This window comes from Mobula hypostoma, chromosome 6 (assembly GCF_963921235.1).
Source record: "Mobula hypostoma chromosome 6, sMobHyp1.1, whole genome shotgun sequence".
Taxonomy (NCBI): domain Eukaryota; kingdom Metazoa; phylum Chordata; class Chondrichthyes; order Myliobatiformes; family Myliobatidae; genus Mobula; species Mobula hypostoma.
Window position 1 is genome coordinate 110,740,811 of NC_086102.1, and position 27,069 is coordinate 110,767,879.

A 27,069-nucleotide genomic window follows, 5' to 3' on the forward strand; every position below is an offset into this window, starting at 1 on the left:
TTCTCTGACCTTCCCTGCTTAATTCCCGAGGAATACTGATATTGGGCAGAGTGCATAATCCAGACAAGGGAATCTCAGATTGAATGCCCTCACTGTCTCCAGTCCCAGGCAGGAGTGGGGTTGATGGGACAGGAGGATGGGAGCTACAGACTGGGGTATCTGCTCAGAAAATATTTCTCTGGGGGAGTTGGGGGGGCAGTGAAGTTCTGGGGCATGGGAGGTGACACCTCCAGTGTGTGGCCAGAGCAACAAATTGTCCGCTGGAGGAACAGTCTGGCTGAGGTCAGTCGCTCGCTGGCTGGTGTCATGGGGTCACAGAGAACTACGGCACAGAAACATGCTCTTCACCCCATCTATTCCATGCCAAGCTATTATTCTGCCATTGACCTGTACCCGGACTATAGCCTTCCATCCCCTCCCACCTCGCTCAACCTTTTGATTTCTGACTTTGCATGAGGTCTTACCAACATCTGTCTCTGGAGCCTCTCCACTACCTGTTCTGGCACTCTGGTTCCCATCCTCCTGCAACTCTAGTGTCACGTACCCCGTGACGGGTTCAAGATCCAGCAGAGATGGAAAACACTTTGGAGTCCAGTATTGCTATTAACTAATGGTATTTATTAGTAACTACGCAATACAGTAATGTAAATGCAGATATATCAAACAGGTTAGCAATGATTATATATACAAGTAAGTGTGGAAATATATTATGAATACCAAGCTTCTTCGAGTCTAGGGGTAAATAGGTAATCTTACAATGATGAGTAAAGTTCAGTTCAGTTCGTGGTATTGAGTTGAGTGGTGATGGAGAGAGAGAGAGGGAGAGATTTGAGTCTTCAGGTGAGCTGACGCCGTCGATCTTCCCGTTATCCTCTGAAATCCTCTGGAAGTCACTGACTGTGACCTCAACAAAGGAGACCATTCTCCTGTGGTGGAGTTATCAACCCAGGCGAGGGTTGGACACACAAATAACTCCCCACTGGTCACACCCTTTTCACACTGCGAGAGCCACTGATCAATCCGCCTGATCGATCCTCCAAAACCCACTTTTTCTGTGGACACAACAAAGCTCATTCAGTGTCCAAAACCATGTGTCCGTGTGTCTATCATTTGACCTTCTATTTATCTCACCGTGCTGAATACTAGCTGTCTCAAGTAGCTCCTCCCTTCTCTCTCTGTAAGAACTTACAAGCAGGCAGTGTTCTTGCAGAAAGTATAAACAAACTGTGAGCAGTCTTTGCCTCTCTCTCTCTCTCTCTTTCTCTCTCTTTTTAACAAGGTGTCTGTGTTCCACAACTCTCTCTGTCTCTTTTAAAAGCACAGTTCATAGGGGTAATTCAGGACCCCGTCACACTAGTTTAGACCCCACCATGCAACTCTTGCAAACCTTCCCACTGGGATATTAGTCTTCTTCCAGCTCAAGTGCGAACCATCTGCTCTGTACAGGCCCCACCTTCCCTGGAAGACAGCCCAGTGATTCAAAAATCTTATGTCCTCCCTCCTACACCAACTCCTTAACCATGTGTTAAAATGTATAATCTTTGTTTTCTGGCCACATTAGCACGTGGTGTGTGTAGAAATCTGAGATTGCAAACCTGGAGGTGCTGTGCTTAACCTAGCACTTAACTCCCTGAACTCCCTTTGTAGAACCTCGTCACTCTTCCTTACCTGTGTCATTGGTACCTACATGGACCTCGGCCTCTGACTGCTTTCCCTCCCAGTTACGAATGCTGAGGATTGATCTGCGATGCCTGAATCCTGGCACCTGAGAGGCAACATACTATCCAGGAATCTTGTTCTCATCCACAGAACCTCCTTTCTGTTCCCCTAACCAATGAGTCCCCTATAACACAGCTCACCTCCTCTCCTCACTTCCCTTCTGAGTTGCAGAGTCAGATTCAGTGGCGGAGATCTGACTGCTGTGACTTTCCTCTGCTAGGTCATCGCCCTTCCCAGCAGTATCCAAGGTTGTATACCAGTTGTCGAGGGGGATGGCCAGAGGGGTACTCCGCACTGACTGTTTAACCTCTTTCCGCTTCCTGCCTGTCACGCAGTTCCCCGTGTCCTGCACCTTGGGTGTAACTACCTCTCTGTATGTCCTGTCTATCACCCCCTCAGCCTCCAGAATGACCCGGAGTTCATCCAGTGCCAGCTCCAACTCCTTAACGCTGAGCATCAGAAGCTGGAAACTGGAGGTCAGCCTGTCTTCCCACATGCACAAGAGGAGTATTCCACTATCCTGCCTGGCATCTCTACTGTCCTGGCTGAGTAAATATAAGGAAGGAAGAACAATAAACTGTGTGTGGGAGGGGGGAATCTCTACCTACAGCTCTTTTGCCTTTTTTTCACTCGAGCCTCTCCTTGCTGAAGCCTCAAAGACCCAGAGCCACTCTAACTCTGACCACTCCAACAGTAGCTGCTCCGCCTGCCCCTGCCTTACTTTAATTTGTTCTTTCCAGTCAATCCCAAATGCTGATTGGCTGCAGCTCAAAGCTCCAAACTGCCTTTGATACTCAATTCACAAACCTGAGTGAGCTACATCTCCTCAGGCATTGGAAAGGATCCAGGGCGAGTTCCCGAGAAAGATCCCAGGAATGAAAGGGTTCATTGATGAGGAGCGTTTGGTTGCTGTACTCACTGGAGTTCAGAAGAATGAAGGAGGATCTCATTGAAACCTATCAATTATTGAAAGGCCTAGATAGAGTGGATGTGGAGTCTCAGAACAGAGTCACACACTCTCAGAATAGAAGGATGTTTTATTAGAACAGAGATGAAGAGGAATTTCATTAGCCAGAAGGTGGTGAGACTGTGGAATTCATTGCTACAGGTGGCTGTGAAGGCAAAGTCAACAACTGTATTTAAAACAGGTTGATAGTTTCTTGATTTGTCAGGCCATCAAAGGTTATGGGAGAAGGCAGGAGAATGGGCTTGAGAGGGATAATAAATCAGCCATGATGGAATGGCGGAGCAGACTCGAATGGTCAAGTGACCTGATTCTGCTCCTAAGACCTATAGCCTTATGGAGTGATAAGTAGGTCCTGTTACTGCAGGTGAAATGAGTGGACACAGAGAAATTCTGCTATTTGCGGCGACAGAGCGAAGGCTCTGCACAAAGCCGTCCCCCAGTCTACGTTGGTCTCATCGACGTGGAGGAGGCGGCACTGGGTGCAATCTCCTCTCCCACCCACCTGGCTTCACCTATCACTTGCCAGCCTGTAATCCTCCCCCTCCCCCACTTTCTTATTCTAGCTTCTTCCTTTTCCATTCTGATGAAGGGTCTCAGCCCAACAAAAATCAACTGTTCATTTTTCTCCACAGATGGTGCCTGGTCTGAGGCATCCTTCCGGCAATTGGTGCGTGTTGCATTTTGTTCTTGCTCTGACTTTCTTCTATTATGGCAGTGGGAACATTAGCACAGGCATAAACAATTTCAGTGGTATTTTACCACAGGAGAAACATCTTTCTGCAGCTACCATTGTACAGTCTGCTTCTCTTCTAACCCTTCAGTTCTTGAATGCTTCAGACACAGTTACTGTTGTGAACTAATTTCTGCAGATCTACGGCAATTTGAATGTGCAAGAAGTAACAAACTGCAGAGAGTAGCAGACCCAACTAAGCCCGTGTGGGCAAATCCCTCCCTATTTTTGGTAACACGTACAGTAGGTTCCCTTATCAGATCAACCAGCTATGATTAGGGAACATAAGATAAATGCGTTATGAGACGCTCCTCACTGCTCCAACTTCCAGCAGTTAGATGTTTGAACTCCCCAGAGCACCCTTTCTCAATCTTTATTTCCTTGGAGGAACATCTGAAATAATTTTCAGGTCTCAGGGAACCTCTGCATAAAGATTATTTAAGCTACAGCTCATGGTACATTAGTGTCATCAGTAAGTGGGAGATATAATAATCCAAAAATAATTGTGAACGCTCTGTTGAGTAGAGAATGAATTTTTAGCCAATCTTTCTTGAAAAAAAACCAGGTAGTTAAGCTTAACGTACATTTCTTGAAATTAATCTCTTTCTTTCCTTTTCATAAATTCTAAAAAATCATAAGGCAAACATCATAAATTCCTGTTAAATAACTGGCTTATACCAAAGTGGGATTTAATTTCTATAAAGGTAGGGTCGGTAAATTTAACTTAAATAAAGGTTGTAAATTGATTTTAATTAATGCTATTCATAACCTTAAAATTTATTGACAATGATGAATGGTAAAGTTACTAAAAACCATAAGTTAAAGCAATATAAATAAAAATATAACCTAAGACACAATTTCATACGACTTTGAAAAAATATTTTCTTACTGAGTGACATGATTAGGCTCAAATATAGGCTTAGCATGTGAAACCTGTGCTTGTTATTTTGCTGCACAAATACTCAATTCTGAGTCAAATTTGAGATAAATGCACACAAATTTCACCTTCAACTGAAATGACACTATTTCTTGATGCTTGTTAAACAAGAAAAAAAACTTGTTCACACATGTAAGAAGTTGAAAACTGCAGCAAGATGTTTATTGCTTTCCTTTGAATGCAGGATACTCTTCTTTCACAGAAATCCAGAACTTGTCCAAGGGCAGGTCAGTAAATCTCACCTTGACTGCATGATCAGATTGCAGTTCACAAAGTTCTTCCTCTTCTCTCAAAGTCAGTTCCTTCAGCTGGTTTTCAATAAGACTCGAAACTTTCTGACATCCTTCCTCACTCTTATACCCAAGCAGCAGTGGAAACATTTCAAGATTTCCTTTTGCAACAAGATTTTGTTTTGAAGAATCAGCTTCCTTTTAAATCCAAGAACCTTGTCACTTGAAGTTAAAACAATTTCTCCGGGGCCTTGCAGAGACTTGTTCAACTGGTTCATATAATGAAAAATGTCTGCTAACTGGGTTAGTTTCTGCAGCCATTCTTCATCTTCAAAGGACTCAGCAACATCTGCCCTACTATTTTCTTGAAAGTACTCCTGTAATTCACCTTTTATCTCAAATACACTATTGATAACTCTTCCTCTGCTAAGCCACCAGATTTCTGTATGTAGCAGGAGATTGGTGTGGTCTTTGTCCAGGTTTTCACACAGTTTTTTAAACATTCTCATTGTGGGTCCAAATTAACACCTGTCTACACCACCATCATCAGCTCCACTGCCACCCAGGTTTATCGACGGGGAACAGGTCTTCAAGGTGAGAAGACCTTTGGACTCACATACTCTTTGGGGTGGACAGGGAAGGATTCAGACCTGAGGAGAGGTGCTGGGTGTCTGAAAGAGGCAACTTGGATCTAGTTCTCATCCATGACTACAATCACCGTCTCTCTGAGCAGCCAGGGCCATTAGTAGTCAGCTGTTGGGCAGGGGGTCCTGTTATGAGATGCTCCCAAATGTGCCAGCTTCCAGAATTTAGACACTCAAACTCTCTAGAGTATGGTTAGCTGGTGTGGTCCCTTTAAAGGTTCAGGATGGTCCAGCTGAATGGCAATCATTCTTTGGTCACCAAGAATTGAGTACTTAAAGGGCACCTAAACTGAGGTTTGGTGCTCAATCATAAGCCCTACAGTTCTCAATCCAGTTTGATACCATGTCTCAATCCTTGCTTCAGATACTCCAGCATGTGGGTCCAAGCCATCCTCATCAAGGACTCTTGTATCAGTATTACAGCAGAGTAAGGAGAATTACAGAGGCATGAGAGAGGAGCTGGCCAAAGTTGATTGGAAGGGTACACTAGCAGGGATGATGGCATAGCAACAATGGCTGGAATTTCTGGGAGGATTCAGAGGACGCAGAATAGATACATCCTAAAGAAGAAGAAATATTCTAAAGGCAGAGTGATGAACCGCAGCTGACAAAGCCAACATAAAAGCAAAAGCGAAGGCATATAATAGAGCAAAAATGAAAGGGAAGTTAGAGAATTGGGAAACTTTTAGAAAACAACAGAAGGCAACTAAAACACCATGGGGGGTGGGAAGATGAAATTTGAAGGCAAGTTAGCCAACAATATCAAAAAGGATATCAAACTTTTTTCAGATCTATACAGAGTAAAGGAGAGGCGTGAATAGATATTGGACCACTGGTAAATGACACTAGAGAGGTCGTAATGGAGGACAAGGAAATGGTGGATAAACTGAATAAGTATTTTGCATTAGTCTACAATATGGAAGACACTAGTAGTGTACTGGAAGTTTGAGTGTCAGGGGCAGAAGTGAGTGCAGTCGCTATTATTAGGGAGAAGGTGCTTGGGAAACTGAAAGGTCTTAATGTAATTAAGACGCATTAATCACATTAATGTGGTGCAGGTGGACTATACCTGAAGGTTTTGAAGGAGGTAGCTGAAGAAATTGTGGAAGCATTAGTAATAATCTTTCGAGAATCACTAAATTCTGGAATGGTTCCAGAAGACTGAAAAATTGAAAATGTCACACCACTTTTCAAGAAGGGAGAGAGACAGAAGAAGGGAAGTTATTGGCTAGTTAGTCTAAACTTAGTGGCTGGGAAGATGTTGGTGTCAATTGTTAAGGATGTGGTTTCAGGGTACTTGGAGGAGCATAACAAAAATGGGTCAAAGTCTCCTTAAGGGAAAAGTTTCCTTAAGGGAAAATCTCACCTGACATATCTTTTGGAGTTCTCTGAAGAAATAACAAGCAGAATAGATAAAGGAGAACCAGTGGATGTTGTGTACTTGAATTTTATCAAGGCTGCTTAACAAAATAAGAGCATATAGTATTACAGGAAAGATTCTAGCATGGACAAAGCAGTGGCTGATTGGCAGGAGGCAAAGAGTGGGAATAAAAGGGGCCTTTTCTGGTAGGCTGCCAGTGACCAGTGGTGTTCTACAGGGATCAGTGTTCCGACCACTTCTTTTCACATTGTATGTTAATGATTTGGATGACAAAATTGAGGGATTTGTGGACACGTTTCCAGATGATACGAAGATAGGTGGAGGGGCAGGTAGTTTTGAGGAAGCAGGGAGACTGCAGAAGGACTTGGACAGATTAGGAGAATGGGTAAAGAAGTGGCAGAAGGAATACACAGTAGATAAGTATACGGTCATGCACTTCAATAGAAGGAATAAAAACATAGACTAATATCTGTCATGGTCCGGTCCATGAAGTCCCCATTCCAGTTCATGGTCCGGTCCGTGGACTCAGGACTCCGGGACTTCCAGCTGACCCTTGTTTGAGTTAATCATAGGCACCTGATTCCCATCTTTGGACTTGCAATATAAGTAGCCTTGGGGTTGAGTGTCGGCTGCTGGTTTGTCTTGGCAGTCCCCCTTAGAGCAACCTGCTGATGGAAGGCTAGTGAAACTATTTGTGATCTCTAGGTCTGGTTGGAGGACCACTGCTTTGTGGAGCCTTGTTGCCACTTGGTGGAGTGGTCTTTGCGGTATGGATTCGGCTGTTTCCTGGGCCAGCTGAGTGGCTGCCAGCCACTCCAAGCTAGGTAGGGATCTGGCTGTTTCCTTAGCCAGCTGAGGTTGCTAGCTGAACTGAGACTTGGAGCTTCCCCGGAGCAGAGATGGAACTGTCTGTTGTTCTTTGGTGTTTGTCTCTTCTTGTCCTTGCCTCTCTGGGGTAAGCCAGGCTGTTTTGCTGTTGCCCTGTGGGGGGACCTGTTTTGTCTTGTCCTTGCTTCTGTTGGGTAAGTCTGGCTGTTCTGCTGTTATCTGATGGACAGACCTGTCCCACCTTGGTGTGGAGATGAAGTTGAGTCCTGGCTTGTTGTAGGATAAGTCCTGGCTCTATGTCTATGTTCTGTCCTGTCTCATGTTAGTGTTGTGTTAAAGATGAGTCCTGGCTTGTCGAAGGATAAGTCCCGGCTCTATGTTGATGTTCAGTTCCCAGCTTGTCTCTCAGCTCCAGTCTCCAAGTTATTAGTCTCTGCATTTCAAGACATAGATCCCAAGCCTTGAGGATCCCAAGCCTCGAATTCCAAGCTGAGCTCCAAGAACCCAAGCCTCAAAAATCCCAAGCCAAGCTCAAGACCCAAGACCCCAAGCCTCGAGGATCCCAAGCCAAGCTCAAGACCCAAGACCCCAAGCCTTGAGGATCCCAAGCCAGGCTCAAGACCCAAGATCCCAGCCTCAAGCCATGTCATGTCCTTGCCGGTTCTGGGGTCTGAGCCGAGGCAAGACCCAGGTTCTGGGTCCTTGTCCAGTCTCGGGCTCGGAGTCCAAGCCTTGTCTCCTAGTCCATGGTTCCTAGTCATGATCCTGCTTTCCCTAGCCCAACCCTACATTCTTGTCCCTGCTCCTTGCCTGAATCCTGTCACGTTCTTACTCTAGTCAATTCCTGTTCCTTGTACTTCAGTGTCTGTGTCTTGCATTTGGGTCCGTTCCCAGCACCCGTTCTGACAATATCTGATCGATGGGAAAGATTCAAATTCCAAAGTGCAAAGGGTCTTGGGAGCCGTGCAGGATTCCTTAAAGATTAATTTGTGGGTTGAGATGGTGGTAAGGAAGGGAACTTTTGTGAGGAGTAGAATATAAAAGCAAGGATGTAATGCTGGGGATTTATAAAGCACTGGGGGGGCATCACTTGGAGTATTGTGAGCAGTTTTGGGCTGCTTGTTTAGGAAAGGATGTGATTTCATTCAAAGGGGTTGAAAGGACAAAAATGATTCTGGGAATGAAAGGAACTTTGATGGACTATTGATGGCTCTGGGCCTGTATTCAATGGAATTTAGAAGAATGAGTGTGGGTCTCATTGAAACTTATTGAATGCCGAATAGAGTGGATGTGGAGAGGATGTTTCCTATTTGGTCGGAGACTCTAGGACCAGAAGGCACAGCCTCAGAATAGAGCGACATCCATTTTGAATGGGGATGAGGAGGAATTTCTTTAGACAGAGGGTGCTGAATCTGTGGAACTCATTGCCACAGATGGCCATGGAGGCTGTTGTAGTGTGAATGAAATCACCAGAGAGAGTTACTGGTAGATACAAAGCAGCTTCTTTATTCAAGAAAACCAGGTACAGCAGGCATCATCATACTGAGACCCTTTTGGTGGAAAGGTCTGCTGGCCCATTGTGGGGCTCAATATTTATTTGCTAAACACAAAAGGGCAATCCATATTTACAAAGTACAGACAATGCTTTCTTTTGAGGCTACATATAAACTTCACACCTTCTGATTACATCCATCCCACTGGCGCCAGCAGCATCTAGACTGGTATTCACAGCTTTTAGGAAATGCATTGTTACAAACTCAATCCACAGTACCTTGTCAAGGAACATAAGACTGGTGGACAAAGCCATTTGCTAAGTGTAGATAACCTAAACCCAAAAGTTACTCTAACAGTCCCTCTTCTTGGCCCTCCTGGACAAAAATAAATTTGTACCAGGAAAGGGCAACCTAGGAGGATCTACTCAAATAGAGCAGCAAAAACACCCTGCCTCGAAATTCCTTCTCCCCCCCCCCCCCGATTTTTGTGTGCCTCGATATCTACCCTAGCATTCCCTAATCGCTGCCTACCAAATGTTAAGCAGAGAGGTTGCTCCAAGTCTTTAGAAATGTGGCTTCTTTTGTGTGCCTGTCGGCTCTTTCCCTGCAGGCTGATTGCAGCTTAATCACATTCCTTTGTCTTCAGCACTTCATTCTCTGGTCACTGAAACTCTCTTTCCAGGAGCACCCACAGGCACTCTCATCGATGTACAGGAAGGAGTTGTGGGGTGACCTCTGCATAAATGTCTGCAAGGACCTCTCCCTGCTGGCACCCTCTTCCGAACTGTTCAGTCGATCACTGGCTCAACTGCTGAAAAGGGCCCAGCTCCTCCGACTGGGGGTGACTGCTTTCAGATGCCGTGTGCAGTCTGAAATACCATCAAAGTTGTGGAACTTGCTGCCTCTACTTTAACTTAAAAATCCCTCCCCATCTATTTTCCACTGTTTTTCTATTCTATGCTATTAAACTAATCATCTACCTTCAGCAACCAGCCTTCCTTACAGTGTACCATCATCATCAACACTTTAGCAGACTATTCATGGTTTTCCAACACATTCTCAGTGTCCTCTGCCACACTCAGCGTTTTCTGCCTTTGCATTTTCTCTGGGTAATGTTTTCATCAGCTGTGGTCAGGTCTGGCACGGCCGGCTGGTGTTCCTCTCTTAGGTTCTCTGTAATTACATGGTTACTGGGTACACTTGGTCCCCCGGTCTGTATGTGGGAGCAACAAGAGAGTGAGTTGTATGCTTTAACCTGAGTCCAGTGTTTCCACTGGCTGCCTCGCTGAGTCTGTACACAGACACACGTATCATTGGTTAAGAGTACCGTCTGTGGTCCTATCCACCTGGGGGCACTTTCCGGCAGCACCCTCACCATCACTTGGTCGCCGGGCTATGGAGGAACTATCTCCATTCCCTCTGGCTCTCTCTGATCAGCGATTCGCTGCTGTTGTTTTGCTCGGTCCTTTAATACTTTAAGTTGGTTACAAAGGTCTTTCACATATTGGCTTATTCTACCCCTGTAAGTCCCAGGCTCCCCGCAACCTGTAATTACCTCAGGGGGGTCGCATTGCTCGCTCCATCAATAATTCGTAGGGGCTGAGACCCAACATACGGTTTGGGGTTGCTTGTAATCTCATCAGGATTCCTGGTAATACATCAACCCATGTCTTTCCTGTCTCAGCTATAGCTTTGGCTAACACATTCTTGACTGTTCGGTTCATCCTTTCTACCATCCCTGAACTCTGGGGGTGGTAGGGTACATGGAACCGTTGTTGAATCCCTAGCAGTTGGCACATTTCCTTCATCACTTTCCCCGTGAAATGTGCTCCCTGATCTGAATCCACCTGAACTGGGGTTCCCCCCCTTGGGAGGATTTCCTGAACTAGGATCCATGCAGCAGTGCGGGCAGTGCGGTCCCTTGTTGGGAAAGCCTCTACCCACCGAGTGAAGTAGGAACATAGGAAAAAAAAGTGATCCGTAGTTACTAGACAGTAGCTTTTCCCCCTGCTTTTTGGCAGGGGCCCTGTGAAATCTATCTGGATGTTTTCCCAGGGTCCCCTTGGCCGAGGCTGATTTGCCAGCTGTAGCTTTCTGCCCTTACCAGGATTATGCTGGGCACAAATGATACAACGGTGGCAGAATTTCTCAACATGCCCGCCCATCCCTGGCCACCACCAGTCCTGCCGGAGGGTCGTGATCATGCTCTGCCTTCCCTGATGCATCACCCCATGATATAACTTTAGTAGTATCTGTCTGATATGTGGTGGGGTGACCACGACTCTTTCCTTCCCGTGTGCCCAGCTCCCGTCTCGTCCCTCCTTTGCTCCCTTTCTCCGCCATCTCCCCTTCTCTGCTGCCTCCTCCTCTTCATATAATTTTACTGAACTGGCTTCTGTCATTTCCTCCTGCACACTTGCAATTTCAGTTGCCTCTTGTTCCCCTGCTGCCTTATTCACAGTAATGTCTGCCCTCGAAGGGACTGGAAAAACTTTACGTTCTGAAGACAAGCCATTCAGGATTGTTGTAGGGACCGCCACTATGGGATGCAGTCTCGGCCTGTTCTTAAGGGCGGTATAGCCTGTTGTTAATGGACATGATCCGCTAGGCTTTACTGGCCATTTAGGCGAGTTAGTAGTGGCTGCAGTCTCTCTGAGTATCCCCTGGTGTTTTTGTTCCTTCACTATACCCTGGACAGCTGTCATTGCAGCAGTTTTTATAGGGTACTGCTTATGGGGTTTATACAGACCCTCCTCTATTTTAACTGGGTTTATCTTTACTCGACCACAATCTTGCTTGTGTGTAGCCCACACTGCTGGGAACTGCTGACAAAGTAACCCACAGATACCATCCTGGCTCCAGTCTCTGGTGATCGGGGCAGCTGCGACTATGCTAGCCAGGTTGTGAATTCTGTTGGTTGTACGCGTTTGCTGCCCCTGACTTGTCCATATTATTTCTCCCTTTCCTGAATCTATAACAGCTCCTGCTTCCCTTAGGATGTCTATTCTAAGGATAGTGCCCTCGATATTTGGACATACCCAGAAATACACTGGAAGCTGCACTCCCCCGATTTTGAGTATTTGTGACTTGCTTCTTTCTGCTTTCACCGTTTCCCCTCCTACACCCCGGATATAAGTAGCCTGTCTGGTTGTTTGCAAGGGTAGGCCTGTTATCAATACCGATGCCCCTGTGTCCACTAACATATTGCATTGCCGTCCCCCTAACAATGCTGTTGCGTACATCCGCGGGTCACCAACGCTGGCAGTGGGGCTCACTGCCACATCTTTTTCTGACCTAGAAGCCGTCTTTACTCGCTCTATGATCCGATCGACAGTCAGATTGGGCAGACTGGGCACCGATGGGGTGAGAGATTGTGTGTCTGCTGTGATGTTCACCTGTTTTTCTTTCCTCTGCTTTGGACACTGCCTCCAACCATGTCCCAATAGACCACACCTGTAGCATATCAATTCCTTTACCCTCCCATGTCTACCCTTGCTTTGTACCCTGGCTGCCAGCAAGCAAAACAAACTCGCTGGGACATCACAGCAGCTGCATCCACTGTAGCCACTTTACAATTTCTCTTGCACTTTCTTCGGCCTACCTCACTGGCCCAGGAAACTATCACAGAGTAGGTCGACCCCACTGTTATGCCTAAATCTAAAACTTCCTGGTAGGCTGAGCTCAGGCCTTCCTTCAGCATTTTCATGAATACTTGGTTGTCCCTCCCTGGATTATCCAACCCTGAATACTCCTCATATGCTCGATATTTACATTCTGCATAATCTATGGCCGTCTCATCAGCTTTTTGAATTACTGCCATTATCGTTCCCCAGTTACTCTCACCTCCCCCCAAGTCACTGTCTCACTTCCCCTTTAAAAAAGTTATATCTTTCTTCTTTGCTGGCGTTCCCGATAGTTGCCCAGGTACCATCCCGCAACTCCTGGGCCATGCTGTCCCACATATTCCTCGGGCACTTTGCTTTTACCAACACGTGTATATCTTTAGGGTGCATCTGGTGAATTTCAACCATTTCCTCAAGCTTACGCCAGAATTCAGAATTCCCACATGTGACTTTAAGTGAGGGGAAACTCAGACAAAATGCTCTTTCTCCCCAGGGGTGAAGGGCTTATGAATGGTCATAATCAAGGTCAAGGGCTGGCTCGGATCATCAGGGTTCTCAACCTGACGTTGCCTGACCTCAATTGGTGCAATCCTGGCTGAGATATCTGGGTAAAACCTCTCCCTGAAGTACCTCCACACTACGCAAAATATAAAAGACGGATACCAGTTAAACAGCACATAGTTAAAACTGCAGAGTACGTATTCCACAATCTTCCACTTTTGAGTACCTAAACTCACGATGCCTGCTGTACTCCTTTGCATCACACTTGCAAACGTATGCACTAAAATGCAGCTCCCTGAATGAGTATACACGCTCCCCACTCTGGTGTCCCGAACCGTTGGTAACCACCCTTCGCAACGGGTGGCTCTGTCTCACCAAGTTAACACGCAAAGTTTCCTCACTTACATAAACACACATGCACGCGCACACACCACTTTTTGTCATTGTCCGGTCCATCGATTCCTTATTCCGGGTTTTCCTGTTTTCCCCTTGTCCCATTGGGTGCCTTAATTGAGGCACCTGATTCTTGTGTTGGGCAGGCACATAAATACCTCTCAAACCAAGGATTCCCTGCTGGACTGTTCCCTTCCCCTTCCTTCTGAAGCCTTGTCAAGTTCAACTGCTGGAGTGAGACCGTAGCCTTGCCATGCCAAGATAAGGAACCATCTATCATTGAGTTTGGAACTGTCTCTTTGTGTCCCCATGTTTAGTGTTCGTGTCAAAGAAGAGTCCCAGCCCTAGGTCCTGTTCCCAAGGAGGGGTCCCGGCTGTTCTTTCTGTGTTCCTGTGTTCCAAGTTCCAGGTGCCGTGTTCCAGTCCTGTCCAAGTCAAGGCTTCGTGTTCTTGTCCTGTCCATGTCCCTCGTGCAGCCCAGGAGTCCCTCGTCAGTTTACCTCGGTAAGTGTCCTTGGCGGTCATCCTGGCCTGTCGTAGAAAGGGTCTCCACCCTGCGTCCTAGAAAGGGTCCCGGCTCCGTACCCAAGAGCCTAACCAAGCTGAGTCCAAGAGCCGAGCCTAACCTAGTCCAAGAGCCACGTCCTGCCCTGGAGTACCTCGTCCAGTCCACGTCCAAGGCTCTGTGTTCCAAGTTCAAGTCCAGGCGTCGTGTTCCAGCTCTGTCCAGCTCTGAGCTTCATGTCCTCATCTAGTTCTGGTGCCTCGCCCAGCCCGCTGCTGGAGATTCCTCGTCCTGTCCTGTAGCCACGTCCTGTCCTTGCCAAGATCCTAGTCTTGAGTCCTAGCCTAGACCTGGGTTCCAGTTCCGAGTCAAGACCCAGGTTCCGGGTCCTTGTCCAGGCTCTGGTTCCGGAGTTCCGTGCTCCTAATCCAGGCTCCTCATTCCTCATTCTTAGTTCCCAGTTCCCCGTCCAGGTCCCGTGTTTCTAGTCCAAGTCCTAGCCCAGGCCCTGAATCCTCGTCTCGTCCAGGGCTTGTGTCAACGTCCAGCGTCGTTTCTTCCTCATTCACCTTGCAATCTCGATAAACCTAGTCCTATTCCTAGTTCTTCAGTGTCTGTGTCTTGCATTTGGGCCCACAATAAATGCCCACCTTGCGACAATTTTATATCTACCAGTTTATCTCTCCACGTTTGTGATACCTCATGTTCCTGTGCACCACCGACACAAACAGATCCAAGTGTGAATGCTATTTTAGAAAAATACTCACCAACTTAGACTGTGAGGATCGCTGGCCACACGATGGCTTACGAAGGTATCCCACCAAATGTTGTAGTGTGAATGAAATCACCAGAGAGAGTTACTGGTAGATACAAAGCAGCTTCTTTATTCAACAAACCAGATACAGCAGGCATCATCATACCGAGATGCTTTCGGTGGAAAGGTCTGCTGGCCCAATGTGGGGCTCAATATTTATTTGCTAAATACTAAAGGGCAATCAATATTTACAAAGTATAGACAATGCTTTCTTTTGAGGCTACATATAAACTTCACACCTTCTGATTACATCCATCCCACTGGCGCCAGCAGTGTGTGGACTGGTATACACAGCTATTAGGAAATGCATTGTTACAAACTCAATCCACAGTACATTGTCAAGGAACAGAAGACTGGTGGACAAAGCCACTTGCTAAGTGTAAATGACCTAAACCCAAAAATTACTCTAACAGTTGCCAGGTCATTGGGTGTATTTAAGGCAGAGGTTGATAGGTTCTTGATTAGTGAGGTCATGAAAGGTTACCGGGAGAAGGCAGCAGAATGGGGTCAGCTGGTTCTCAAGTTGGGGGAACTTGAATAAGCAACTGTGGAGATTGTAACATTGAAAGAGTAAATTGCTGACCTTCCCCCTCGACCCTGCCCCTTGAGAGTGAGAGCCTGTCTGAGATGTTGAAGTGTTGGGTTTTTGATGGACTCCAGCTCATGGTCTCAGGGGAGGGGGGTTACTATTGCTTGCACGGTGTGTGAGGGGGTTGATGCTTTTACTGGAGCAAGATGGGAAGGGGAGGGTAGATGCTTTTGTTGCTACTTATGTGTGGGAGGGGGTGGGGGGCTTTTGGATTGTAACACTTTCCTATCATTCATTCGTTAGGATTTTTTTCTCTCTCTGTTCCGTGGATACCTGCGATGAGAAAAGATTTCAGGTTGTATATTGTATATATTCTCTGACATTAAATTGATCCGTTGAGCCACTGGGAGGGAAATGGATCAGCCATAATGGAATGCAGAGCCAACTCAGTGAGTTAAATGGCCCAATTCTGCTCCTATGTCTTATGGTCTTTATGTTCTTAGGAGGCAATGTCTCAGGAAGGCAACATCTATCATCAAAGACCCCACCATCTGGGCCATACCATCTTCTCACAGCGACCACTGGGCAATGAGGTACAGAGGCCTGAAGTCTCACGTCACCAGGCTGAGGAACAGCTACTTCCTGTCACTCGTTCAGTTCTTGACCCAACCTGTAGAATCCTCATCACTGCCTCAGAACACAACACTACAGACCACCTCTTGCATTGGCACCGGCTTGTCTCCGACTTTGAACTAAGGTCTTGTTTTTGAACAGTTTTTATCTCTCTCTCTCTTCACATTCTTGTGTAAAATGTTCTGTGTGTCCGTGATGCTGCTGCAAGCACGGTTTTCATTGTCTCAGCATCTCAGCGCACGTGTGGACAGAAATGTGAATCCTAATACACATGGCAAGGGTTTATAAGGCATTACTCAGAATGCAATTGGAGTATTGAGAGCAGTTTTGCGACCCTTATCTAAGAGGATGTGCTGGCATTGGAGAGGTTCACGAGAGTGATCCTGGGAACGAAAAGGTTAATGCACGAGGTGCGTTTGATGGCTCTTGATTGATTGTGGCTACAAGACTCTACAACTCCTCCTTAAGTATATAAGTATATGGTTTCATTGCACATCTGTATTTTGCACTATTACTTTTTAATGCACATTTTGTATTTTTTCATACCTTAATGCTTACAGTTTGTATTTTAAAGTTTCTATTTCTGACTGAGCAACCTTGAAACAATAATTTACTCTGGGATAAAGTTTTATCTTATCTTACCACATCCATGAAGTGACATTAGGCACAGGAGAGTCTGTACATAAGGTGACTCTGACAGGAAATGATAGAGTAGAAGTGGTTGGGGTGGGCAAGTTGTTGGAGGTGTTGATCAGTCTTACTGCTTGGGGAGAGTAACTGCTTGTGAGTCTGGTGATCCTGGCGTGGATGCTACGCAGCCTCCTTCCTGACGGGAGTGAAACATGAGCAGGGCGGGTGGCATCCTCCATGATGTTACTGGCCCTCTTCTGGCACCTTTCCATATGTATGTCAGCTGTGGCGGTAGCCTGGTGCCAGCGATGGGTTGGATAGTTTTGACTACCTGTTGTAGAGCCTTCCTGTCTGCCACCGTGCAGTTTCTGTACCAAACAGTGATGCAGCTTGTTAGGAGGCTCTCCCCCCCCCCCCCATAGAATGACATATCTGTAACTATAAACGTATATAGTCCATCTCCCCTGTGCTGGACTGAGTCCTGCCCTGGTGCAGGATGGGGTCAGTGACAGGAAATGGCCTCTTCCTGTGGTCTGACTGAGACTGAGACTACAGAAAGCGAAACAGCTGATTGTGTGCTGACTAACCCTGTTATACTTCTTTTCTGTTTTATTCTGACATCTTTGCAGGGTGGGGGTGAAGAGGATATTTCCTCTTAGGGTAGAATCTAGAACTCAGCACGATGAGTCAGTATTTAAAAATAAAGGGTTTGTGAGTGTTTGGGACTTGGTTCCTCAAAGCAGCAAAGTGAGAGTCATAGTTACAGAGGCATAGAGTGGTACAGCACAACAACGTGTCTTTCGGCCCATCTGGTTGATACTGAACTGTTATTCCTCCATCAGGAGTCTCACACCCAAAAGGCAGCTGTTTATTCCCTTCTATCGATGCTGCCTGATCTGCTGAGATCCTCCAGCATTTTATGCGCATTGCTCATGTGTTCTGGTATCTGCAGAATCTCTTGTGTTTATTATCTGTTTCTGCTGCCGTTGACCAGAAGTGGCCCCAGTGGCAGAGTGGGTAGAGCCACTGCCTGACATCTCCATAAAACACAGTTCAATCCTGACGTCCATCACTGTCTCTGTGGAGTTTGCACATTCTCACTGTAACAATCTGAGTTTCTCCCAGATGCTCCAGTTTCTTCCCACGTCCCAAAGACGTGCAGGTTGGTGGATTAATGCATCACTGTAAATTACTTCGCGGAATAGCGACTGTTTATTACCCTCCATAGATGCTGCCCTGACCTGTTGAGCTCCTCCAGCATTTTCTACGTGTAGCTTAAGATCTCCAGCTTCGGCAGAATCTCTTGTGTTTAACATCAGTGCAAATTCTCTTACCCCAGATGCTGCTGGACCTGTTGAATATCTCCAGCCTTCCCTGCAAGGGAATACAAGGGGCCATAACTTTAAGGGAAGAAATTATAGGAGGAATGTCAGAAGTACAGTAGTGGACAGTGAGTAGAAAGTCCTGGCGGGGTGGTGTTAGAGGCATTTGAAAGACTTTTCGATGGGCACATTTATGAAATGATAATGGATGGCCATGTGAGAGTGAAGGGTTAGATTGATCTTAGAGACACAACATGGTGGGCCAGAAGACCTGTATTAATCTGTATTGCTCTGTGTTCTATGCTCTAGGTTCCCTGCTCAATTTCAGATGCCAGCTGGTGTTTCGGTTTTCAGTTTGGGAAGAGGGATTCAGAAAGAGGAACCTGGTGAAATGTTATCAATATATTGCTCCCTCCATGAATGCTGTCTGATCTGTAGAGTATCTCTGACTTCCCCTGCTTAATTCCAGAGAAAAGCTGATATTGGGCAGAGTACATAATCAGACCGACACTCTCGGGTCGAGTGCCCCCATAGGCAGGAATGGGGTTGACGGGGCAGGAGGATGGGAGCTACAGAGTGGGGTATCTGCTCAGGAGATGTCTCTCTGGGGGAGTTGTGGGGGGCAGTGCAGTCCTGGGGCATGGGAGGTGAAGGATGAAATATTCTCCAGAATGTGGCAGGAGCAACAAGTTGTCCGCCAGAGGAACTCAGTGTGGCTGAGGTCAGTCGCTCGCTGGCTGGGGTCATGGAGCCACAGAGCACTACAGCACAGAAACATGCTCTTCACCCCATCTAGTCCATGGCAAGCTGTTACTCTGCCTAGTCCCATCGACCTGCTCCTGGATCTAGTTCTTCATACCCCTCCCATCCTCGTACTTATCAAAACTTCTCTTAAATGTTGCAAACAAACCTACATACAACACTTCCATCAGCGGTTCATACAACACTCGCACCACCATCTGAGTGAAGAAGTTTCCCTTCAGGTTCCACTTAAATATTTCACCTTTCACTCTTAACCTATGACTTCTAGTTGTAATCTCACCCAACCTCAGTGATTTTATATACCTCAATCAAATATCCCCTTATTCTCCTACACTCCAGGGGATAAAACACTAACCTACTTGAGCTTTCCCTGTAACTCGGGTCCTTAAGTCCCAGCAACATTCTTGTAAATTTTCTCTGCACTCTTTCAATCTTATTATTATCTTCCCTGGCTTCTCCTACAATTTACTATCTCATCCTGAATTCCAAGCAACTTAACTTTCTGGACCTGTGCTCAGTACCAATGTGGTGTGGTTGGCACTGGGTCAGAACCCTTGAACACCTATCTGACAGAGCCTTCATCACTGAGTGGCTGAATGAAGAGGCCATTCTGTCCTTTATCTGAGCCAACATGCAGTAATGTGAACTCAATCTCCTTCATCCAATACCTCTTGAAACCCTTGGTTCAAAATTTCAAAATTTGAAGTAAATTTATTCTCAACGTACATATATATTACCACATACTACCTTGAGATTCATTTTCTTGCAAGCACTTATAGGAAAAATAAGGAATGCAAAAGATGCAATACACTGACAGGCCTCAAACCTTGGAACAGGCCACATCTGGGCTCTCAGATATTGGGCCTTCAACCTCCAGTTCCTGGCCTGGACTTGCAGACTCGACCTTCATGCCTCTACCTCTAGACTAGCAGATTTTGATCTTTGACCGCTGGACTATCCACCTCTGCATTGGTAGAGCTCTGAACAGCAGCAGAGTTCCACTAAAGCTGGGGTTCTGGGAGAGGGTTGTGATACAGTATTCAACCTCAGTTCATTGTGTAATGAACTGATCTGTATGAAAAGTACACAAGATAAGCTCTTCACTCTATCTCAGTACATGTGACAATAATAAACCAATTCCAAATCCAGTTCCAATTACTGGATGACTGAAGGTTCAAGGAATGGTCTTGGGCAATGCAGGGGTGTTGGAGAGGATTTCGGACAAAGCAGGGGTCCGTGGAGATAGTCCTGGATAAACAGGATCCTGGCAGAGGTATTGGAAGAGGGTCTCAGACAATCAGAGGAATCGGGAGACAGTCTCAGACAAGCAAAGGAATCGGGAGAGGGTCCCAGACAAGCAGGGGAATCGGGAAAGGGAATCAGACAAGCAGGAGAATTGGGAGAGGCTCTCGGACAAGCAGGGGAATTGGGAGACAGTTTCAGACAAAGCAAGGATCTGTAGAGAAGGGTCTCAGATCTTTACAGCAACAGCTTGTCACTCAAATCCATTTCTTGCTCCCGAATGGATTCCTCCTTAGGGATGCCTTCTGACTGTCCGGTTGTGTGTTCATCTGCATTTTCTCTGCCTTCTGCCACAGTAGGTCCTTCTCCCTGTGAAAAAAACAAAGGGAGGTGTCAGGGGGAACGCAGTGACCTGCACACCACACCCCTCATGCCTACACACATCCTTACCCCTCAAACCTACACAGACTGACTGCTCACTTCTACACACCCGTACCTGTCACGCCCACACTCACCCATCACACTCACACACTCACCTCTCACACTCACACACCCCTCCATACCCACACAAACACCCCTCACATCCACACACGCACCTGTCACACCCTCACTCACCCATCACACACACTCACCCCATCATGCCCACACACACCCCTCATACCCACACACTCACCTCTCACACCTGCACACACCTCTCATACCCACATAAACACCCCTCACATGCACACACTGATCCCATCACACCCACACACTCACGTCTCATACCTACACAAACACCCCTCTCACCTACTTACCCCACACTCCAGACTGTTCATACAGATCAAATCATTACACAGAGCATTGAGGTAGAACAAGGGAGAACAATAACAGAATGCAGAATAAAGTGTTACAGTTTACACAAAGTGCAGTGCAGGTAAACAATTCTGCATTCTGTTATTGTTCACACTAATCTGAGTCACGTTCCTCGGCTGACCTCCTCAATCCATCGACTACCTGTTGCAATCTGAGATGACCGTCTTCGCTGTCCGTTGTACCAATTTTGGTGTCACCCAGAAACATACATACATAGTACAAAGAACATAGAACAGTACAGCACAGCACAGACCCCCTGACACATGTTGCTGTGCCAATGTTTTAACCTATTCTATGACCAATTCCCTTCCATATATCCCTCCATTTTTCTATCATCCATGTGCCTATCTAAGAGTCTTTTAAATGTCTCTGCCTCTATCACCACCACTGGCAGGGCATTCTATGCACCCACCATTCTCTGTGCAGAAAAACTTACCTCTGACATCCCCCTGTACTTTTCTCCAATCACTTTAAAGTTATGTCCCCTCATATTAGCCATTTCCACCCTGTGAAAAAGTCTCTGGGTGCCCACTCTATCTAATCCTCTTATCATATTGTACACCTCTATCAAGTCACCTCCCATCCTCCTTTACTCCAGAGAGAAAATTCCTAGCTCACTCAACCTATCTTCATAAGACTTGCTCTCTAATCCAAGCAGCATCTTTGTAAATCTCCTCTGCACCCTCTCTAAAGGACAATGTTATCAACCTTGTCATGCAAACTATTAATATAGAAGACGAGCTACAATGGACCAACATCAATCCGCACGATACTGACCTCCAGTGTGATGCACAACCTCCAACCTGCTTCCTTCCAACCTAACTTAATATCCAGTTGGTTCACTCAGCCTGCACCCCATGTGATCTCAACTTCAGGACGAACCTACAAAAACCCTTGCTAAAGTCCAAGTAGATAGTTAATGTCAAGTTTATTCTCAATGCACAAGTACAATGAAAAACTGACTGACAGGTGGAGCTTTCTAACATTACATCTTTGGGGTACATAATGCTAAATGATAAGATCGATTAGCTTCATTTGTCACAACATTAAAATGCATCATTTGCATCAATGAGGATGGTGCTGGGGGCAGCCCGTTAGTGTCACCATGCGTCTGGCACCATCATAGTATGCCTATAATGTACTGACCCTAACCTGTACACCTTTGGAATGTGGGTGAAAACTGGAGCACCTAGAACAAACCCACGTATTCAAGAGGAGACCATTCAAACACCTCACAGTCAGCGGAGGGAACTGAATCCAGGTCGCTTGTGCAGGGTTGTGTTGCACTAACTGCTATGTTACCAAGTGGTCATAGCATTGCTAACTGGTTTGTTAAACTATAGCGTTGGATCCTGATGCTTTTGCGTACTAAAGGTTCTTTGGAAGTCAAGAATGAGGTATGATGGCGTTTTTGCGATCTCCTGGGGATTTGGCGAACTAGACTTGAGAGTGCAGGTACGGCCGGGCGGCCATCGTTGGGGGGGTGTGAGCTGCGTTGACATTGAGGCCTGATGGCAGGAGATGAACTTGTGGTCAGCTCTATTACTTTGTGCTAATTGAAGCGCTGAGCAAGATCAAAAGCGTGGAAAATGAACAAGTGTTCAGAGCCACCTGCCTGCGTTTGACTGGTCTCTCTCTCTCTCCTCGCTACTACTGTTGGGTGAGAGGCACAGGTTGCTTGGGTCTTGTGCCACCAGGTTCAGGAGCAGTTGGTGCCCCGCAGCCATCGGGCTCCTGGACCGGCTTCACTCTCCTCGGTGCTGAATGGGCTCCAAAGCGATGGACTCACTTTCAGGACTCTGCAGCTCATGTTCCATGTGTTTTTGTTTACAATCTTTTCCACCATTTGAACCGGTGTTCAGCTCTCTAAACCCGTGAGGTTTTCTCTCCTCAGGGCTGAACTGACTTTATGCCTGTGGCCTGCAGCCATCAGCATTCCCCTCAGGGCTGGATGAGTTCCCAGGCTGTGAACTCACTTCAGGGACCCTGCTGTTCATGTCCTGTGTCTTACTTGTCTACTTCCTTAACGTTTGCACGAGTTGCTCCATTTTCTTGCAGATTGAGTATCTGCTGGTCTCTGTTGTGTGAGTTTTAAATGGGTTCTATTGCGTTTATTTCTTTTGTGGCTGCCTGCAAGAAGACGAATCTCAAGGTTGTGTACAGTGTATGTACTTTGATAATAAATGAACTTTGAACTTGAAACTTGTTGGCACGGCTGTTTTATTGAGAGTTTTTGAGCAGCAGCCAGTCCACGATCCGAGGTGTGAGAAGACATAGCTCACTCACGTTCGCTGATCGACTGCATAAGGCGTCGATTAGAAGTAGGATTAAAATTAGAATTTTAGTTTTTACATCCATCTCACAGCACCAGGGAATAAAAATCTTTATGTTGTGTCTCTGTCACTATATACAAAAAATAATGAAGGGAAATGTGGGGAGGATATTGCCCAAACACTAAGATTGTATACATAATTGTTTTCTTATCATATATGTACAGATAAACAATCAGATCAATGTACAGTCAGATATGCAATCAGATCAATATGTATTGATATATCTGATGGCCTGGTGAAAGAAGCTTTCCGGAGACTGATGGTTCTGGCCTTAATGCTGTGGTACTGTTTGCCAGATGGTAGCAGCTGAAACAGTTTGTGGTTGGGATGGCTGGAGTCCCTGATGATCTTCTGGCCCTTTTTATGCACCTGCTGCTGTAAATGCCCTGAATAGAGGGAAGTTCTATTCAGATGTGCTGGGCTGTCCATACCACTCTCTGCAGTGCCCTGTGATTGAACGTAGTACAGTTCCCATACCAGGTGGTAACACAACCAGTCAGGATGCTCTTGGTGGTGCCTCTGTAAAAAGTCCTGAGAATTTGGGGACTCGTGCCAAACTTCTTCAGCTGTCTGAGGTGAAAGAGGCACTGTTGTGCTTTTATCACCTCATAGCCAGCTGGTATGTACAGTTCAGGTGAGATCCTGGGTGATGTGCTACTGAGAAACTTGAATCTACTCACCCTCTCAACTACAGAGGGCAGTTTGGTGTTTTGAGCAGCAGCCAATCAGTGATTGGGATTGATTGGCAAGAATAAATTAAATAAGGCAGGGGCAAGTGGAGTGGCCTTTGTTGGACTGGACAGTGCTAGGGTGGGGATTTTGAGGCTTTAGCTCTTCAAGGCTTCATTGAGGAGAGGCTTGAGTGAGAAAAGGTGAAAAAGCTACAGGTAGATTTTTATTTCCCCCAGTCTATTTGTTTTCCTTCTTTATATTTGCAGACTTAGAACAGTAGGGATGCCAGGCAGGATAGTTGAATCCTTATCTTGCAGGATGTGGGAAGGCAGGGAGATGCAGGGGTCCCCAACCTTTTTTGCACCACGGACCGGTTTAATATTGACAATATTCTTGCAGATCGGCCGACCGGGGTGGCGGGGGTTGGTGTTCAAGTAGGGTTAAACTCACCTCAACATGTCTTTTACAGTTAGGGTTGCCAACTTTCTCACTCCCACATAAGGGACAAAAGTAGCAGTCAAATTCCGGAAACAACAGGAATTCTGCAGATGCTGGAAATTCAAGCAACATACATCAAAGTTGCTGGTGAACGCAGCAGGCCAGGCAGCATCTCTAGGAAGAGGTACAGTCCTGATGAAGGGTCTGGGCCTGAAACGTCAAACGCAGGCAGGTGGCTCTGAACATTTGTTCATTTTCCACGCTTTTAATCTTGCTCAGCACTTTAATTAGCACAAAGTAATAGAACTGACCACAGGTTTATCTCCTGCCATCAGGCCTCAGTGTCAATGCAGCTCACACCACCCCCCCCAGCAATGGCTGACTGGTCGTACCTGCACTCTCAAGTCTAGTTCGCCAAATCCCCCAGGAGATCGCAAAAACGCCATCATACCTCATTCTTGACTTCCAAAGAACCTTTAGTACGCAAAAGCATCAGGATCCAACGCTATAGTTTAACAAGCCAGTTAGCAATGCTATGACCACTTGGTAGCATAGCAGTTAGTGCAACACAACCCTGCACAAGCGACCTGGATTCAGTTCCCTCCGCTGACTGTGAGGTGTTTGAATGGTCTCCTCTTGAATACGTGGGTTTGTTCTGGGTGCTCCAGTTTTCACCCACATTCCAAAGGTGTACAGGTTAGGGTCAGTACATTATAGGCATACTATGATGGCGCCAGACGCATGGTGACACTAACGGGCTGCCCCCTGCACCATCCTCAAACTGTGTTGGTCATTGATGCAAATGATGCATTTTAATGTTGTGACAAATGAAGCTAATCGATCTTATCATTTAGCATTATGTACCCCAAAGATGTAGTGTTAGAAAGCCCCACCTGTCAGTCAGTTTTTCATTGTACTTGTGCATTGAGAATAAACTTGACATTAACTATCTACTTGGACTTTAGCAAGGGTTTTTGTAGGTTCGTCCTGAAGTTGAGATCACATGGGGTGCAGGCTGAGTGAACCAACTGGATGTTGTTAGGTTGGAAGGAAGCAGGTTGGAGGTCGTGCATCACACTGGAGGTCAGCATCGTGCGGATTGATGTTGGTCCATTGTAGTTCGTCTTCTATATTAATAGTTTGCATGACAAGGTTGATAACATTGTCCTTTAGAGAGGGTGCAGAGGAGATTTACAAAGATACTGCTTGGATTAGAGAGCAAGTCTTATGAAGATAGGTTGAGTGAGCTAGGAATTTTCTTTCTGGAGTAAAGGAGGATGAGAGGTGACTTGATAGAGGTGTACAATATGATAAGAGGCATAGATAGAGTGGGCACCCAGAGACTTTTTCACAGGGTGGAAATGGCTAATATGAGGGGACATAACTTTAAAGTGATTGGAGAAAAGTACAGGGGGATGTCAGAGGTAAGTTTTTCTGCACAGAGAATGGTGGGTGCATAGAATGCCCTGCCAGTGGTGGTGATAGAGGCAGAGACATTTAAAAGACTCTTAGATAGGCACATGGATGATAAAAAAAATGGAGGGATATATGGAAGGGAATTGGTCATAGAATAGGTTGATATGTGTTAGTCAAATCCCAGGACACTTTGCCCCAGGAAAGACTACCATGACCATGAAGCCTTGCGCGGGCATCTGTGTGTGCATGCGTAACGTGCGCACGTGATGTGCGCATGCGCGTACGTGGCGATTTTTTTTCCCCCACAAATTGGTTTTGTCTTCATCTTCCCAACTATACTGTACATACGTTATTTCTACTTTATATAGGCTGTGTATTTATCATATCATTCCTGCTTTTACTATATGTTAGTGTTATTTATTTTCGGTTTTATGTGTTATTTGGTATGATTTGTTAGGTTATTTTCTGGGTCTGGGAATGCTCAAAAATTTTTCCCATATAAATTAATGGTAATTGCTTCTTCGCTTCACGCCATTTCGGCACGACAGCTTTCATAGCAACGTTCTACCTTAGTGGGGGAAATATGGGACAAACCAATTTAGCCCAATGTACGGGATGTCCTGGCAAATACGGGACAGTTGGCAACCCTGTGTTCAAGTTCAACAGTACGCGACAGGGAATGAGGAAAGGTGCAGCTGACTAATATCGTTTCCTCATGGCCCGGTAGCACATGCTTTGCGGCCCAGTGGTTCTTATGTCCCTGACGACTACACCAGCAAGAAGTGCTTCCAGCTGCAGCTTCTAACACTCTGCATTAAGGAGTTGGAGCTGGAACTGGATGAACACCGGATCACTCCGGAGCCAGATGGGTTGACAGATAGGGCAAATAGAGAAGTAGTTACACCCAAGGTGCAGGACACAGGAAACTGTGTGACAGTCATGAAGGGAAGAGGGGTTAAACAGCCAGTGCAGAGTACCCCTGTGGCCATCCCCCTCAACAACAGGTATACCACTTCGGATACTGTTGGTGGGGGTGGGGAATGACCTAACAGTGGAAAGTCACAGTCTAGCACTGAGTCTGGCTCTGTGACTCAGAAAGGAAGTTGGAAGAAGAGGTGAGTTGTGGTATTAGGGGATTTATTATTTAGGGGAACAGAAAGGAGGTTCTGTGGCAGAGCAGGAAATTCCCGGATGGTATGTTGCCTCTCAGGTGCCAGGGTCAGGTACATTTCAGATCAAGTCTTTGGCATTCTTAAGTGGGAGGGTGAGCAGCCAGAAATCATGATCCATGTAGGTACCAATGGCATGGGTAGGATGAGTGAGGAGGTTCTGCATAGGGAGTTCAGGGAGTTAGCTGCTAAGTTAAGCACAGCACCTCCAGGGTTGTGATCTCAGGATTGCTACCCATGCCACATGCCAGTGCGGTCAGAAATAGGAAGATTTTACAGTTTAACGTGCGGCTAACAAATTAGTGC

General features: G+C 46.2%; 1 protein-coding gene across 3 annotated transcripts in view; it reads right to left on the bottom strand.

Annotated features, from left to right (window-relative positions):
• Window positions 1–14,824: 14,824 nt before the first annotated feature.
• Window positions 14,825–27,069, bottom strand: part of LOC134348299 (FYVE and coiled-coil domain-containing protein 1-like) — a 76,876-nt gene continuing 64,631 nt past the window's right edge. For 2 of the 3 annotated variants that reach the window (XM_063051458.1, XM_063051456.1), the window contains exon 12: window positions 14,825–20,252. In XM_063051458.1, the coding sequence (XP_062907528.1) occupies window positions 20,141–20,252 (112 nt within the window). In that variant the 3' untranslated portion in view covers window positions 14,825–20,140. The remainder of the gene's footprint in view (window positions 20,253–27,069) is intronic. The other variant, XM_063051457.1, reaches the window with a different exon arrangement.